The sequence below is a fragment of the Nelusetta ayraudi genome, unplaced genomic scaffold (genome assembly GCF_046127955.1).
Source record: "Nelusetta ayraudi isolate G7.1 ecotype Tasmania unplaced genomic scaffold, CSIRO-AGI_Nayr_v1 ptg000033l, whole genome shotgun sequence".
Classification (NCBI taxonomy): Eukaryota; Metazoa; Chordata; class Actinopteri; order Tetraodontiformes; family Monacanthidae; genus Nelusetta; species Nelusetta ayraudi.
This window is the reverse complement of record NW_027466083.1, coordinates 4,618,640-4,636,344: the sequence shown is the minus strand read 5'-3', so window position 1 is coordinate 4,636,344 and position 17,705 is coordinate 4,618,640. Positions and strand designations below refer to the sequence as shown.

General features: G+C 46.6%; 1 protein-coding gene across 6 annotated transcripts in view; it reads left to right on the top strand.

Moving 5' to 3' along the window:
* Positions 1-17,705, top strand: part of fryb (furry homolog b (Drosophila)) — a 38,006-nt gene that overhangs the window by 5,137 nt on the left and 15,164 nt on the right. For 5 of the 6 annotated variants that reach the window (XM_076031758.1, XM_076031755.1, XM_076031757.1 and 2 more), the window contains exons 2-30: positions 5,457-5,650; positions 6,144-6,197; positions 6,328-6,467; positions 6,580-6,670; positions 6,848-6,927; positions 7,019-7,099; positions 8,189-8,357; positions 8,633-8,725; positions 8,996-9,094; positions 10,589-10,690; positions 11,136-11,239; positions 11,372-11,480; positions 11,846-11,932; positions 12,311-12,482; positions 12,559-12,691; positions 12,797-12,904; positions 13,007-13,133; positions 13,380-13,493; positions 13,709-13,873; positions 14,079-14,165; positions 14,265-14,524; positions 14,613-14,802; positions 14,961-15,085; positions 15,762-15,819; positions 16,081-16,172; positions 16,262-16,434; positions 16,670-16,830; positions 16,941-17,051; positions 17,190-17,344. In XM_076031758.1, the coding sequence (XP_075887873.1) occupies positions 5,457-5,650; positions 6,144-6,197; positions 6,328-6,467; positions 6,580-6,670; positions 6,848-6,927; positions 7,019-7,099; positions 8,189-8,357; positions 8,633-8,725; positions 8,996-9,094; positions 10,589-10,690; positions 11,136-11,239; positions 11,372-11,480; positions 11,846-11,932; positions 12,311-12,482; positions 12,559-12,691; positions 12,797-12,904; positions 13,007-13,133; positions 13,380-13,493; positions 13,709-13,873; positions 14,079-14,165; positions 14,265-14,524; positions 14,613-14,802; positions 14,961-15,085; positions 15,762-15,819; positions 16,081-16,172; positions 16,262-16,434; positions 16,670-16,830; positions 16,941-17,051; positions 17,190-17,344 (3,634 nt within the window). Of the gene's footprint in view, positions 1-4,058; positions 4,132-5,456; positions 5,651-6,143; positions 6,198-6,327; positions 6,468-6,579; positions 6,671-6,847; positions 6,928-7,018; positions 7,100-8,188; positions 8,358-8,632; positions 8,726-8,995; positions 9,095-10,588; positions 10,691-11,135; positions 11,240-11,371; positions 11,481-11,845; positions 11,933-12,310; positions 12,483-12,558; positions 12,692-12,796; positions 12,905-13,006; positions 13,134-13,379; positions 13,494-13,708; positions 13,874-14,078; positions 14,166-14,264; positions 14,525-14,612; positions 14,803-14,960; positions 15,086-15,761; positions 15,820-16,080; positions 16,173-16,261; positions 16,435-16,669; positions 16,831-16,940; positions 17,052-17,189; positions 17,345-17,705 lie in introns of those variants that run through there. The other variant, XM_076031759.1, reaches the window with a different exon arrangement.

Here is a 17,705-nt window from a genome sequence, read left to right as displayed (position 1 = left end):
AGGTGAGGCAGCTCCACTTTAGTCCATAGGTAAAAAAAAAAGAAAGAAAGTGGAAATAGGTACAATATGGGACCAGCAACTGATTAGTTGGGTCAACTGAATTAAGTATTTAAAGTAATTCACAATAATTCATCACCTGCTTCCCCCAAATAAATATATGTATGTATATGTACATGCTTATAAAAAGAGGGATAGAGAGAGAGAGAGTGAAAGCATGTTTTTCAACAGATGCATCATTTTGTGAATTTGTACCGACTGGCTTTGAAAACAGATCCTCAAATAAAATATGTAGCTAGTGTTGTTTAAAGGACCCTGAACAGGACGAAACCTTCACAGAATCCAGCACGGATAATAGAAAATGTAGTGCTATTGTGGGCCTGCGCACGACTCAATATTATTATCGCTGCGTACGACTCGGAGCCGACCGCCATTCAGTGCTCGTTCTGCTCTGTGATTGGCCGGTGGCTGGGGTTGCGCACGTGTGAGAAAGCAGAAGGACAACAGTCATCAGCAAATTTACATTCCTGTTCCTCCTCCCTAAGTCCTGCTTGCCCCCACCCCCTCCCCTCCCACACCAACCCCCCCTGCGCTGTGTTGTGTACCGTAGGTCCTCACCCCCCCCACACACACACACCCATCACCGCCTTAGCCCCCTCCTCACAGTCTCTCTTCCTCTAAGAGGATTGGCTGCTGGCGCCAACCAACATCTGTGTATCACTGTCCTGACTGAGCAAAACAGCGAGGGGATGGGGCTGTTAGCCCGCTAGATAGCAACGCAGTGGGCAGGCCAGGCTGAGAGCCGCTCGCTCTCCCTCTCTCTCTCTCTCTCTTCTTCCTTTTCTTTAATACAGATAAACACACACACGCACGCATCTCTCTCTCTCTCCCTCTCTCTCTCTCTCTCTCTCCCTCCCTCTCTCTCGTTCTCGCTCTGGCTGCACACTGTCGGCATCGCACAGCTGCAGCGTCCGCATCACTGGCTGCCCACCAGCATCCCTCGTCCTCCCCGTCCTCCTCCCCGTATACACTCTGGCTGCAAACGCCTCATCCTGCCGACCGCCCCCACCCCCCACCCCCCCTCCCTCACCTCCGCCTCCACTTCCTCCTCTGCTGCCTGTCACCACGGCCACGCACTCTCTGCAGGCATGGCGACCAGCCAGCAGGATTCGGGCTTCTTTGACATCAGCATCAAGTCGCTGCTCAAGTCCTTGGGAGGTAGTGAGTACAGCGGACACATGAGTTGCTCCTGTTGTTGTTGTTGTTGTCGTCGTCGTCGTCGTCGTCGTCAGTGTGGAGCGATGTGCAGCAGAGAGTCGCCGGCGGATCCCGCAGAGTGCGAGCTGTGCTTATTTATGTTTGTGTCGGCAGCGGATGAGGCTGCACGGCGTGCAGCACGATCAACGCTGTCAATACATGGCAATGTTATGTAACGGGAACGGGTGTGGGAATCAGATAGACCTGAGTTTAGAGGTTAGTGGAAGAGAAATCCCCCCTTCTCGTTCATCTACGTGTCACTGCCAGAGCATATTACTCAGCAAAAGAGGGCCGATGTGTTTGGCTTTGTAAATATTTGTAGAAAATAGAGGAGCAAAAAAATTTAGGTTGGATGTAAAGAAAATCTCTGACCGTTCTGTCCATCCCGCTTGTCAACGCTGTCTCTGGTGCATCATGCGTGTGCTTTTGCGTGTGCCTGGCAGGTGTGGCGCGCTTATGCATTAGGAGGTGTCCGCTAAAAGTTGCTGTCAGCGTGGGTGAAGCCCCTGGAGTCAGCAGGCCACCCTCCACCCTCCACCCTTCACCCTGTCACAACAAACTACCACTGTCAGGCAGAACTTCCAGCTGGAAATTAGCGCAGAAATAACTTTTCATTGCCATGTCAAGGGTGATTTCTTTTGTCACTGCTGTCCTATTATGACACCTTAACTGTCAGACAATTGCATCATGAGCCTACAACAGATGACATCATGCAATTCTCAAGCCAAGGTTAAAAAGAAGGATGGACGGGTGGACATCGTCTAGATGTCGACCTGCTACTCACTATGCACAGTGTTTATTTACACTGTTTCAAATGAAGATTCACTTTGACAGAATCTGAAGTTTGCTGATGTTGTCATGAGTCGTGACTCTCAATGACAGCGACATCTGAACCCTGTGGCAGCCGTCACTCAGGTCTGGTTCACAGCCTGTCTGTCTGCCACCTCAATGTGTCACCAATCAAAGTAGGTGTCTTAGTTGATGTAGAAGATTTGTATTCAAAGAGAGAAAACGAAAAAAAACAAAGACATACCCCAAAAATTTTCACCCCTATGATTGAATAAACAGGTACGTTTACGTTTGCCAGCAGCAACGCAAGCGCCGTCCGACTCACCGTCTCACCTGCGCTGCGTCTCAATCTAATTGGTTGCGTGAGTAATGACAGACTTTCGAAAGGTCAGACCTGACACATGACGGTGAGTCAGTGAAGTAAAGTTTTGAAGTCATTTTGCAATGCAACGGCTGACTTCCGTGATGACGAGCAAGCCTGGTTTCCCACTAACGGCCGAAAGATGAAAGATCATTTGACAGAACCGACGTCGTTGAAATAAGCGGCCTCGGGAGTGACGCAGCGTGTCACCGTCCCTCAGCCTGACTGACTGCGGCTCTGCATCGAGGTTGTGACGGATGGATTAACGCAATTCCTTAAAAAAAATACCAGAAGCGAACCTGGTCGACGGGGGGGGCGGAATGTTCGCTTGAGTGCTTTTGACTCTTCCTCTCTTCTTTATTGCCTTGTCTTGTCTTTATGGATGGCGTGCCGCGCGAAAACCCTTGGCCCTGTAAAATCTGAGCGGACCGCGGCGGCCTGGTATTGACAAGGCAGAGGCCGATTTCTGCTGATTGACCTATTTTAAAGCTGAGTCATGCAAATTTGTGTGAGGTTTTCATGGGAGTGCTCCAGTGCACTATAGACGGCTCCGGTGGATGCCATTAAGCCTTGCCAGTCTCATCTGCTTCCTGTTTACCCCTCCGCACACACACACACACACACACACACACACACACACACACACACACACACACACACACACACACAACTTGATTCATGTCTTTGTGAGCTTTAAGGGATTAACTTTGTTTCACACACTATTTTTGAGCGTGTGCACTTGTGTACGTGCAGGGGTTGGTGGGAGTGGTGGGTATTTAACTGTGGACTGACCTCCAGTGGTCTATATATAGCGCCTCCCTCCTCCTCCTCGCGCCTCTCTCGGGGCAGTGTTGAAATTCCAAACCCAACTCTTCTGGTCAGATCTCCACAAGGAGTAAACTTCACTTAACTGCCGCTGACAACCAGGGGGACAGCCACAATAAGCGCTCTCCGGAAAACTAAAAATCCCATTTGGACCGTATAATCTCCAATGCGAGGCTTCCAAGGTCACCCGAGCTGGCGGACATACCGAGGAGTGATGGCAGGCCGGAGGTGGAGCAGGACCAGAAACTGATATGGGCGAAAAGCTCGCATAAGCATGGGCCTCGGCACGGCGTCTGGCTTACGCAAGCCTCTGCCAGAGAGCGGAGCCGCAGAATTTTTACTCAGCGCTGTTTTGCTACAGAGGTCCCTTTGCGGAGGAATAAGTCGGCGGCGTCTCCGGGTATTCTGAGAACACGCTTCCTCTGCGATTGCAACACTTCACGACCAGGATATGGCCCTCGCAGCCTGCGGACACAACATGTCTCTCTGTTCTCTTTGGATTGGTTGCGGCTTTCATATGCTTTTTCTCTTTCTTACCTGAGGGACGCAACCGTTTGTCTTTTTTTCCTGCTTCTCGTGCTTTGATGGATGGAGCTTCACACTCTGAGCTTTGGTCAAGTAACCGGAAGAGGTCAAACGTTGCTCTCTTGACGCTATGGTGAAATAGCAGGATAGTAAGAACTTCTCAATCCTCAGACTCCACCACCCCTCAGTCATTGGAGACATTTCATCCACCTTGTAAACTAGCCAGTGACTCCTGCTAGTGTGACATTCCTCCTGCCTTCCAAGGTTTTTTGTTTTTTTTCCGTTTGCATCTTGGTGTCTGTTTGTGGCTGTTTACACCATGGAGGTGCCAACTAAGTGGAGCAGGGCCAGTGTCATCAGCTTCATCAAAGGCCTCGGTAAGCATGCAGGGGTGTGTGCACCCACGGGCATGTTTGCATCATTTGACCTCTCGGGTTTCACACAAACAGGTCACTGCCAGGGGACTCGTTATGTCCAGGAATTAGTTTTTGCGTCTCGCCTCTCGAGTGAGGTCAGGTCACGTGGTCGGTGGAGGTCAGGTGGGCCGACAGACTCGTTAACATGCGTATCAACAACAGCGGTTAGCGGATTCGAATTTCAAATAAATTTGCTGCTGTTATTCTTCTGCCGTGGTTTTTTAATTATTATTATTAAAGGCCACTACAAGACACTGTCTGTGTAACTATAGTTTTACATGACCGACTCTTTGCAACTGTAAGTTTGTAGTGTAAACATTTTGATTAAAAGCTGAAGCTGATGTGACAACTGGAAGTGTTGTCACATCTTGACACAGAGATAGAAGAAGGTGGACTTAGTATCTACTGCGTTTCGACACAGTAGGCCAATGCTATGTGTGCACTGCAGACGCTGAAAAAACAACTCATAATGTTTGCAAGCATTTTCATACTGCCCTGAAGATATTCAACGCTTTATTTTGAATCGCACCTCTACTATTATTCGTTTTATTCACTGAAGTAATATCGGATGGTGATAACGGCATTAGCTCATTAGCGCTGTCATGTACAGCAGTACTGGTCAATCGCTGGTACGAAGGCACCAGGAGGAAAGACCCCAAAGACTTAATTCAGCTCCCTGTACTGAGTGAATAATGACGGGCTTCTGCTTTTCTAGCGTTCCGCTCTATTGAGCTTTTATGGAGCGCAAACGCCGGCGTCCGATGGATGTTGTGATTAGAGTGTTTTGTTTCGAGAGCTTGCCAGTATTCCTCAAGAGACGCGAGGAGATGCCGTGCGCCCTTCTGCTCCCCGTCCCTCTGTTCGGCGCTCCCAGCGAGGAACTCCCGTCCTGCAAAACTAACAGCGCCGGTCTCCAGAGTGACGCAATCATGAGGGGGAAGTGAAAACATGGCCTGTTTAGCAAGTGTGTGTGTGTGTGTTTGGTGAGGGCATCCAGGGAGAGCAAAGGTATAATTCAGGAAACAAGTTCTGTACATGTCAACTAATGCTTCCTTTTTGAAAACGAGTTGTGTGTTGTTATTTGCTGGTTGGTGGTAGAGTTTGACTTGGTATTCAAATCCCCCCCTAAAAAACAAACAAACTATAAACAAGAGCCTTAGTTTTGCACAAAAATCAGAGAACTGATGAGGGATTAAAAAGTAGTGAAATACAGGGGTCACGGAGGTCGCCAACAGCTTTTCACACTATCCAGAGCAGCTGACATGTTTCCTGTTTTTCCCCGTCAGCCTCTCCAGTGGGACTGAAGCCGCCGCTCCCGCCCGCCAGTGGAACGTTGGGAGAGAGAAAGGGGCCCGTCATCATGGCGCCGGTCAACGTGGACCCCGAGAGTAAACCGGGGGAGTTTGTCCTCAAAAGCCTGTTCGCCAACTTCACGTTGCTCTCCGAGCGCAAGATCCGCATCATCATGGCCGAGCCGCTGGTGAGCGACGCCGCGTCGATAGCGTCTCGCGTTGCTCGCTCTCTCTCTCTCTCTCTCTCTGTCTGTCTGTCTCTCTCTCTCTCTCCCTCTCTCTCTCCCTCTCTCTCTCCCTCGCTCTCTTTCTCTCTCTTTCTCTCTCTCTCTCTCTCTGTCTCTCTCGCTTTCTCTTTCTCTTTCTCTTTCTCTTTCTCTCTCTCTCTCTCTCTCTCTCTCTCTCTCTCTCTCTCTCCCTGTCTCTCTCTCTCTTTCTCTCTCTCTCTCTGTCTGTCTCTCTATCAGGTTACAGAATCGTCCAGGAATCTAGTCTGGATGTTTCATCCCGTCTTTTTTTTTTCTCAGCCAGCTTTGGTATTTTTCATCCTGCGCCGGTTTTAATTTTGTCTCAGCTGCAACATTTTTCTTATGTGCTTTGCGTCAACGTAATTGACTTTTACATTTCTTAAACACAGCTTAAGTGGAGGTTAAAAACTATTTGTCTTGTTTGCTCTCGCAGGAGAAACCACTGAACAAATCTCTTCAGAGAGGAGAGGACTCACAGTTTGACCAGGTATCTTCACCTCCCAGCGGTGCCGCTTTCACCCTGTCACATATTCGGTCAACTCTCAAGCTCGAGTTGTGCTTTGAATCGCTGTCGAGCCAATTTCCCCTCATTATCTTTGCTGATGTTTCGCCCGCAGCTGATCAGCTCCATGAGTTCCCTGGCAGAGTACTGCCTGCCGTCCATCCTCAGGACTCTGTTTGACTGGTACAAGAGACAGAACGGCCTGGAGGACGAGTCGCACGAGTACCGACCCAGAGCCAACACCAAGTCGAAAAAGTGAGGGGACGCAAGTCACTCACATGCTAAACAAGTCTTAGAGGCAAAAGCATCACTTAGAAAGCACACTAACACAGTGATTAATGTGTTTTTTCCTCTGTGTCTGGCTTAGTGATGAGCAACAAAAGGACTACTTATTGGAGCGGAGGGATTTGGCAATAGACTTCATCTTCTCTCTCGTGCTCATCGAAGTTTTAAAGCAGGTAAGTCTCGGGGTATAATTGTCTGACAGAAACCTTTTTGCCCAAACGCATTTTTACATGTTGTCTTGATTCGTTTGAGTTATTGACCGTAAACCACCCGAAAGAATGAGTTGATTTTATTCTGACACGGCACAGACTGATTACAGATGAAAACATCAACTCTGTCTCTCTGCCCAGATCCCGTTGCATCCTCTTTTGGATGGCCTCATCCAGGAGGTCGTAAACCTGGCGTTCAAGCACTTCAAATACAAGGAGGGGTAAGTGCACTCTTGTTGTCTGCGCCTCTGATGCCAGCTGTTCGGGTGTCCAGCAGTGCACGTGGTCAGTCGTCTGCCTTTTTCCTCTCAGGTATCTCGGACCCAACACAGGCAACATGCACATCGTGGCTGACCTCTACGCTGAAGTTGTGGGAGTCGTTGCTCAGTCGAGGTAATGTTTTGGATGTTTTCATCTGTTTGTGTATAAACACTGAGTGTTTTTACATCCTCAGGGAGTTCTGGGAGATCTTATCTCTCGACATTATACCATGGATGTATTTTAGGAACTGGATATCTGACTTCCAACAATGACGGCAGTGCAATTTTTTACTTGTGGCATCTGCAGACAAAATCCCACGTCCCCTCTAAAAGCATTTTATTCATAGGCCGCAATACAAAAACGAACGGCTGTAAAACGGTTGACAGGACTTCTGGACGGCCAGCAGAGACACAAGTGCTGATTGGCTCATCCGTTCTGATTCATCAGAGGCATGATGGGAAGTGACACTTTTGTGCAGGCTCAATGGGCCACATAATGAGGAAGTAACGCGGAAGCCACAAAGCTTTTCCGCCGCATGCGCTGGGTGAGCAACTCCATTGAAATGAATGGGAGACCATCTTTGATTCTGGGGGCCTGCATTTTACATCCATTCATGTTAAAACAAACAAACAAAAAAACACTCTTCTAAAATCACTAAAATGTGAAGGATATTAAACTATCAGCAATGTGGTTGTATCGTTATTATTTGCCACAGTCCAGGTCATGTGCGTCTGTGTTTCACCCATTTATTTTTCGCTGGAGTCTCTCAGAGCCGCCTGAACGTTACATTCAGGCCACATAACTTCATTCCTCACATTGTTTGTGGTCTTTGATGGATTGCGACGTTCGTCGTGTTTAATCACTAGCCGAAGACCGAAGCACTGCGTCAGCCCTGTGTGAGGCGAGCTAAACACCCACAAGAGGGGAGGGAAAGAATTAAAAAAAAAAACAGACGCCCGAAGAACAAGCACATGTACACATGACACATTGCCTCCACATCACCCCTCCAGATGCCATTCTAAAAATAGGCCTGTCGAGCGCTGTTGGCATAATCTATCTGGATAGTTGCTACAGCACACACACCCATGTGCACAAGCAACAAAGACAGGTGCATAGAGGAGTTAGCAAGAAAAGAGTTATATTGTGTTGCCGTAATCCCCTTAACATCAACCGCTTAGATAAACTGGACACAACTCCGCTTACATGCACGTCCTCCCGCAGGTTCCCGGCAGTGAGGAAGAAGTTCATCTCCGAGCTGAAGGAGCTGAGGCAGAAGGAGCAGAGCCCCTACATCATCCAGTCCACCATCAGCCTCATCATGGGCCTCAAGTTCTTCCGCATCAAAATGTACCCGGTGGAGGACTTTGAGTTCTCCTTCCAGTTCATGCAGGTGGGCTGATCACGAGGCTCGACGTGAGAGCTTTTTATTGTGTTTTTTCCTCATATCTCCGTGTCTGGAACAGAATTGTTTCCTTCTGAGGATTTACTGGTCTAATATAGGAGTGAGGTTCCTGCTTTATTGGCAGCTTTTTTCATTTCAATTCTTAATATCAAAACAACAGAAACATAAATTTGACATTGCATTGTCAGCTCTGTTACAGATTATGCAAAAGTTTATCTCAGTCTGTTCCCCCCTGCCCCCCCCCCCTCTCTCTCTGTTTTTAGGAGTGTGCACAGTACTTCTTGGAAGTGAAGGATAAAGACATTAAGCACTCATTAGCCGGACTCTTTGTGGAGATTCTCGTACCTGTTGCTGCTGTAAGTGCATCTTCATTCAAAGTTATTGCCATCTGCATGTAAAAATAATCTAAATAACCATTAAATCATCATTCGAGTTCATAGTCACAAATTATTATTATTTTTAAATTATATTTCAGTTGTATTTTGTCTTCAGTGTCTATGGGCATTTGGCAAACCATCAAGCCTTCAAGTCATTAACACCTTGCATGAGTCTACTTGTTCCTGAATAGAAAATTAAATTTCAGTTTGCAATTGTTTAAAAAAAATCTTCTTGTTTGTCCTCTCCAGACTGTGAAGAATGAAGTGAATGTCCCGTGTCTGAGAAATTTTGTAGAAAGTTTATATGACACCACACTGGACCTGTCCTCCAGGAAGAAACACTCTCTGGTAAGCCCCTCCAAACATCCTGTGACTCCTCTCCCTTTCATTTCCCCTCCATTAACAGGAGAGCTCTTACTGTAATTCTGTATTACGCGTGGGCTTTTATCATTCTGCAGAAAAGAGAGTCGAGTGCAGTCGGAAGTGTGCAGACCAACTTCTGTTGTTTCGCCGACCGGGCAATATTTTTTTTCTATCAATGCAAAAGTGCGCAAGAGAGTCAGTATATAAGAAGCTCTCCCTCACTGTCTATTAAGTGGTGGTTTTCCAGAGCTGTTCTCTATTGAAGCTGTTCAACTGTCACCACTGATACTGATATGCTGTTTCCGTAACTACTCCGTTATTAGTGAAACTAAAGCTACAGAGCAAAGAATAATGGTGGTTTTTGATTCATCTGTTTTTCATCCTTTTTATCTGGACTTTAGTTTTTTAAAAGTCAAACAAGAACAAATCTGCATCCAAGAAAAGATGAACACCGTACACATACATACAGTTTATATGAGCAGAGTAAGAAAACAAATAAATCACACATGATAATAATAAAATAACAATTTTGACAGATTTTGGTTGTTTTTGCCTCTAAATGTGTTCCTCTATATTTCTTGATGTATATATGGACTCAAAGGTGTCCAAAAAAAAGTTAACAACATTTACTGACTTTCTTGACAAATGTGCACCCGCCAGTGCTATGCTGCTTTGTTGCTATGCTGCGCTGTGTGCGGTGTGTGCACAGGATCCCTGGCTGTGGCAGGCAGCCCTGTCGGCAGTCCTGTGGACCTGTCAGTCTGCCGTCACGTGAGATTTCTTCAATAGATTCTCCACGGCGAGCCATGTCTTTAAGGCCACACACACCCCTGTGCACACGCACTCGTGAGCACCAGCTCTTGAGAGACTCTGAAATTGAAGATGGCAACCAAAGGCCTCTGTGATAAGGAACGACGAGGAAATGACGGAGCAGCATTGACACAAGAATGCTGACAAAATGCACCTGAAGTCACACCAGTCACTAGGAATGACTGGCATGCAGACGTAAAAAGCACTTTTAGACGTATGAGAACAGACAAGACGCTCAAGTTCTCACTCAAGCATTTGAACCTATTGTGAAGATTCCAGAGTGCATTTTTTTGGTTGTTTTTTTTTTTTTTTTAACTAAAGGTCACATTGTTTCACATGTTGTTGTGATAATAAAATAATTATCCTCTCTTAGATTCTTAATCAAATGAGTTTAATGGAGACTCTGGGAACTAACTAACCTCAAATGAGGTTATTGAAGAAATTTGTGGAACAATTTATGTGTGACGAAAGCAACAGCTTTAATTTGAGACGTTGTCTGTATCTGGTGGCACTTAAAATGAATGAATTAGTTCTCAAAAAGTTCTGGAAATGGAAATATTATGGTGCCTTTAATTGAACTATTAGAGGTGACGTAGCAAAAGTTTTCAATGTGGATCGATTTTTAACCTTGACTTTATTTGTCGTATTTTTCCTCTTCCTCTTTGAAAGGCTCTGTATCCTCTGGTGACCTGCCTGCTGTGTGTCAGTCAGAAGCAGTTATTCCTCAGCCGCTGGCACATTTTCCTCAACAACTGCCTGTCAAACCTCAAGGTCAGCCCCTCCGCCGACGTCATAGTCTTGCTTTTGCTTTTGGGGATCACATGTGGTATTTTTTGGAACAAAACAAAACAAAAAGAAGCTGTCTGTGCCACAAATCTGTGCCCTTAGGAGCCATTTTGACAAAACAAATCCCATTAAGACGGCGGCGCGCCTCACTCAGCGCGCTGCTGAGTCTCGCCGCTTGAATCAGCCGCCGGTTTGCGTCGCCTAAAGGGAAAGAGGGCAGGCAAATAGCAGAGTGATTGATTGAGGCTCATAAAGACTCCTCTAAATGTTTGATTCACAATCGCACCGTAAAAAGAAAAATGTTCAAAGAGCTTTCCAAGGCGCTCAGGGTTGTCTCGCAGTTGCCTTTTAAATGCAAACTAAACCGCTGACAGTCGTTTTTGCCGACGGCACCTGAGCAAACTGTGTGTCTGCGTGTGTGTGAACGCAGAACAAGGATCCCAAGATGGCACGCGTGGCTCTGGAATCGCTCTACCGCCTGCTGTGGGTCTACATGATCCGGATTAAGTGTGAGAGCAACACTGGAACACAGAGGTAACAGACAGTTGGAACAATTGCATCGTAGTTCTCTTCCCTATAGATAAACAAGAACCAGGAAAAAAATCATTCAGTCGAAATCCGATTCATTCAACAACTTCACTGGTGTGTTTTTCTTTCCCTCCTCAGTCGTCTGACGTCCATCACCTCCACCCTGTTCCCTAAAGGGAGTCGCAGCGTCGTGCCCAGAGACATGCCTTTAAATATCTTTGTCAAGATTATCCAGTTTATTGCACAGGTATGTATGCACGACACTCTGTCTGAATCAGCGATAGTCCAAGATTCCGAGTTGATAGTATCTCAAAAATGGGCTCTTTGCTGCCCGCTAAGACAAGTTGTCTGATAGATCAGGATTAGTATGAGTTTGTCACACAATTCAGCAGACTATATTATTGAGGTGAATGTCGTCTCTCTCTCTCTCTGTTTGCCAGGCGAGAGGACAAAGTCAAAATAGTGCTCTGTCATTGCTTTTGTTTCTCAATTGGTATTTTTCCTTATCTAATTCTGGGTTATGTAATGTTCATTTTCATGAGGAAGCAGATGTGCACAAAAGCCCATTGACTTTGACATCCAGTAACACCGGTATGTTTGCCCCATGTTCAGGAGAGGCTGGATTTCGCCATGAAGGAGATCATCTTCGACCTGCTGAGTGTGGGGAAACCTGCCAAGGCCTTCAGCCTCAACCCAGAGGTAACGGGAGAAAACGCACACACGCACACACGCACACACACACAGTTATACGTGTGCTCCCACAGATCACTCACTGCGTCTCCCCTGCCTGGCCAAGTTACAAAGAAAATTCAGGGTTTTTTTTTCTGTTCTGTCAGGAAGAGAAAGTGTAGAAGTGTGAATAAGTCAAACACAGCAGCAGAATGAATAAACAGCTCATAACTTTTGAAGATATGCTTGAATTTCAGTGGTTTAGGACCTCTGAACAAGTCTTTTCAGCTCGGGGTACAAGTGTAGAAGTTTATAACCCATTTCTTCTATGGAAGATGTAATAGTGATTAAATCAGCTCTTTAACTCCGCCCGAGTTATTCCAATTCCTTGCTTTGTCTTTGTTCCAGCGGATGAACATAGGCCTGCGGGCATTCCTGGTCATAGCAGATGCTTTGCAGCAGAAGGACGGAGAGCCTCCCATGCCCAACACTGGAGCTACTCTGCCCTCTGGCAACTCGTTGAAAAAGAAGAAAACCTACCTGAGCAAAACGCTCACCGAAGAGGAGGCCAAACTCATCGGTCTGTTTGTTTCCGCTTGCACTTTAGGGAGTGGATCACAAATGTTGTCTTTAAGTATCCGTTCTCCTCCCCGCAGGCATGTCCCTGTACTACTCCCAGGTGCGAAAGTCACTGGACAACATCCTGAGACACTTGGACAAGGAGGTGGGCCGCTGCATGATGCTCACCAGTGTCCAGATGCTCAACAAAGAACCAGAGGACATGATCACGTGCGTGATTTCCAGCCGCCATTTGCACAAGCTGCCATGCGTCCTAGCGTTTCTGTAATTTTCAGAGGCTAAAAGGCTGAATGTTTTTCCTTCTCTCTCTAACAGTGGTGAAAGGAAACCTAAAATCGACCTGTTCAGGACGTGTGTGGCTGCCATCCCCCGCATCCTGCCAGACGCCATGTCAAAACCGGAGCTCATCGACCTGCTGTCACGGTCAGTCTCTGGCAGACTCGCCTCACTGACATTTTTTTATTGAATTTCTGTCTTGTATTTTAATCTTTTGGCACATTTTCTAATTCCCTTTCACACCCTCAGGCTCACGGTGCACATGGACGATGAGCTTCGTCTTATTTCCCAGAACTCCTTACAGAGCCTGCTGCTAGACTTCTCAGACTGGAGAGAGGACGTGCTGTTTGGTTACACTCATTTTCTACTGCGAGAGGTACCGCTAACAGAACCCTGGAGCTAACGAGAATTGCAAATAAATAAGAAAATTAATAAAATCCTGTATTTGTTTTAGCATGTAATCCTCCATATTGGGCTTTGTGATCTTAAATTATATCTTAAAAGTTTAGTTTAAAATGATCCCTGATCATATGATAGAACTGCCATTTTCTCTATCTAAATTTACAATGTATAGTAAAAGAATTAGCCAGAACTTCTATGAATGTGCTTTTTGCTATATTAGGTCCAAGACACCCATCAGGGCCTGCAGGATGCGTCTGTGAAGCTCCTTCTACAGCTGCTAACACAGTGGAGATTAGCATTGCAGCTCCAGGGGAAGACGAGAGGCGGAGTTGAGGTTTGTCTGCGCTCTGAATGCAGGATTTTTGTGCTTTTTTTCTTTTTCTTTTTTTTTTGCTTTGGAATAAGTTACTTCTATAATGGACAAAAATAAAATAAAGGCCGAAGAAAGATGTTGATTGCTGTAATGTTTTTCAGTTTCCTGCAGTGCAGCAACCTCGCTTTCATCACTAATGCAATTAACATTCTGCCCCCTGCTCCTCTGTCCACCAGTCCAGCCCCAGGCTGCCGGATCGAAGCCCTCACTGCTCGGTGCTCCACGCTGTTGAGGGCCTTGCCCTGCTGCTCCTCTGTTCCTGTCAGACCAGCACAAGGAAGCTGGCGGTCGGGGTGTTAAGAGAAATACGCTGCCTCTTCACAGCCCTGGGACATGCTGAGGTAGAGTTCCTTACATTCTTACACTACCAAAAAGGAGGAACAATTTAGCATCTGCAGTCATTCAAGTCTGCGGGGTCGTCAATGAACAAACTAACATCTGCGGCATCCTTAAGGGCGTCATTGTCCTTTTGAACTGAGAGTTCTTGACGTCTTTCAGGCAGTATGATTAAAAATAGCCGTTTCTATAAACGACTTTCCCCTGCAGGACGATGACAAGCCCATGATAGAGATCATGGACCAGCTGAGCCCGGCTGTGATGGACAGCATCGTTCACGTGGCCGTCTCTGACTCGGTAAGACGCACTTGCTTGAGCTGTGACGCGACAATAACGCCTCATCAGAAGAGGATTGACGTCTTATTCTGACTGCTGCTGTGTGTTCTTCCTCCCCAGTCCACTTTGCCCCTCAACCACCACGTGGACCTCCAGTGGCTGGTGGAGTGGACGGCTCGCCTGGTCAGCAGCTCGTACGACGTGAAGAGCCCCAGCCACGTGTGGATCTTTGCCCAGTGTGTGAAGGACCCGTGGGTGCTCTGCCTCCACATCTTCCTGCGGCAGGAGAACCTGCCCAAGCACTGTCCCATCGCCCTGAGCTACGCCTGGCCCTACGCCTTCACGCGGCTGCAGCTGCTGCTGCCGCTGGTCGACCCCAAGTACAGCAACTCACATTGCACACGTCCTTTCACTGGTCATCATCATCATTAAAGCCCTGTTCTAATCCCCTCTCTTGTCTTTCTGCAGCAGCCCGGTGAATGCGAAGAAGACCAGCACGGCGGGCTCCAGCGACAACTACATCTCTCTGTGGCGCAACTACCTGATCCTTTGCCTCGGCGTGGCAAAGCCCAGCATCATGTCGCCTGGTCACCTCAGAGCTTCCACGCCAGAGATCACAGCCACGACGCCCGACGGCAGTGTCACCTATGACAACAAGGTAACCAGCAAGCTTCGCACTTCTTGGTGCCCTTCAAGTCTCTCATTTCAACTATGGGTAAAAGTTTGGGCTCATTGATAAATTTGGTGGCATGTTGTGACACCATCTTTAAGTTTATTTCTGACCCCGTGTTTGTCCTTTTGCCTTTTGTCTCTCAGGTGATCGGTACTCCTTCGGTCGCCTGGCTTCTCAAACAGCTGGTCCCGCTGATGAGGGCTGAGAGTTTGGAGATCACCGAGTCACTGGTGTTGGGCTTCGGATGCACAAATGCTCTGGTCTTCAGGTACAAAAACACACAGCAATGAATTTGATTGTTTCAAATTTTTTGTTTTGTTTTTTTCACCTGCAAAAATGTCACAGAATTTGTTCAGAACTAAAGCAGGTCTGATCAAGACTGTTCATCAATAACAGCTCTGCTGCCAGCTGTTGTAATGTGGCTTGACTGGGTGGTTTTTTGGAAGGACCTGAACACACACAGCCTGTATTCAAGCGATGATAACAGATAAAGGATTAATGTGCGAGTCCTTATCGTCGGTTTCCTAAGATGTGACTCTACAGTGTCTTTTCATGTTTTGTTTTGCATTCACTCCATAACTCAGATGCCACCCAAGCCTTCCAACTGCGTCATGTATGTAGGAGGCAATGCCTAAAAGGGTGCAGATGTGGCAAGTACCTTCGTACAAGGCAGCACTGCACTCAAAATAAGAGGCGTTTCATTTTAAAGAGATGAACTATTTTTAGCCGGAGAGGTTGCTCAATGCTTTTAAGGAGATTGAAGTAACGACGGATCAATGTCTGTGAGCAAAGATGTTTTCCTTTTTTGAACGGGGAAATTTTGGTAACACGGTAGCCGAGACAAACTGCTGCCTCAAATCCCTGTTTTTTATGACAAGCAAGGAGAATCAACCTTCTTAAGTAATGAGGCAATCAACTCAACTCTTGACTGTTTATGTTCATAGGGAGCTAGTTGAAGAACTCCACCCGCTAATGAAGGAAGCCCTGGAGCGCAGGCCAGAGGTAATAAATGCAAAGACACTCACTGACCAACTAATACTGAAGTGCGTTTATAGTCTAGGGTTTGACTTTTCGCTTTATGGTCAAACGCCTAGAGAAGATATTATTAGACCATTGATGACAACAGACTTTTTGAGAAATGACATTTATACAGGCTGCAATCATTTCAAACTTTTTAATCTACCGTAAGCGACCCATGTGTAAGACAATCGTAAAATTGTTTTTAACGGTAGTAGTAACGTAAAAACTTGTCTCATTTCTCAGAACAAGAAGCGCAGGGAGAGGAGAGATCTTCTCCGCCTCCAGCTGCTGAGGATCTTTGAACTGCTGGCGAACGCAGGAGTCATCAGTGACAGGTTATACGCAAATTTGATATCCTGTCTACCTGATATAGAGTTATTTCTATTTCTATATTACAATATGTTTATCTGACCTGCTTTTACAGCACCAACGGAGCACTGGAGAGGGATTCCCTGGCACTGGGCGCCTTGTTCCTGGAATATGTGGACCTCACTCGCATGCTCCTAGAAGCTGAGAACGAGAAGGAGCTGGACGTGCTGAAAGACATCCGAGCCCATTTCAGCGGGATGGTGGCTAATCTCATTCAGTGTGTTCCCGGTAATTAGCTTTTTTTTATTTTTTATTATTAGATTGAATTTATTTTTGAGTGGCGGTAACACAAGCAGCTTAATGCACCAGATGGAAAGATCTCCAGTCAGACTTGTTTTATAACAGCAGTAGAGCTGATTCTGACTAATAATGTACCCTCAGCTTCAGATATTTTCGCTTGCATCTATAGATCAACATAATTTCCTTCTTATTTCATCATTTTCTCTCACTCGCATCCTTGCAGTCCACCACAGGCGATTCCTCTTCCCGCAGCAGTCCCTGAGGCACCATCTCTTCATCCTTTTCAGCCAGTGGGCCGGGCCCTTCAGCGTCATGTTCACTCCCCTCGATCGCTACAGCGACCGCAACCACCAGATCACTCGCTACCAGTACTGTGCTCTGAAGGTGCAGTGTGACCTCGGACAAAACCGCAGCCTCCTGGCCGTCCGCGTGATCATTCATCGCATCTTGCAGATGTTTTGACAATAACTCGAGTCAACCTTCTCGTCCCTCAGGCCATGTCCGCCGTTCTGTGCTGTGGTCCAGTCTTTGACAACGTGGGTCTATCCACCGATGGCTATCTCTACAAGTGGCTTGACAACATCTTGGTCTGCCATGACCAACGAGTAGGTCACCTTTGCATCAACTGTTGACGTTTACTTTAGTCATAAAGACGCATGTTGTCACATTTTAACCACTCTTCACCAATAGTGCACTTGATGTGGAAAAAAATTGCTCTAATTCTGTGTGTGTTTTGGCACCAGGTGCACCATCTTGGCTGTGAGGTGGTCATACTGCTCCTGGAACTGAATCCAGACCAAATCAATCTGTTCAACTGGGCCGTGGACCGTTGTTTCACTGGATCGTACCAGTTGGCATCGGGTTGCTTTAAAGCCATTGCCACCGTTTGTGGGAACAGGTCAGTCACGCAAGATATTATACTGACTTCATCATTAATAGGAGACTGCTTCAGTTCAGGGGAAACTGCTCTCTAAGCTGTAACTTCTTGGCAAGCGAAGCAACAGAAATAAAGTTTACCTAAATGAGATAAAACCATTAATTTCCACAAGCAATCAATATCAAAACACAGCGCCAGATACACAAAGCGAATGCCCAACTTTTGTGACAGAAAACCTGTGGAAAAAAAAGGACCAAAAACCATAGGTCATGTCCACAGGCCAGACGTAAAGGTGAAGAGTGGAAGAAAGCCAATGTGAATTTTATTTGACCGCAATAGAAATAAAGTATTCCATTGGAAATTCAACGTCTGGTGGTTGAGG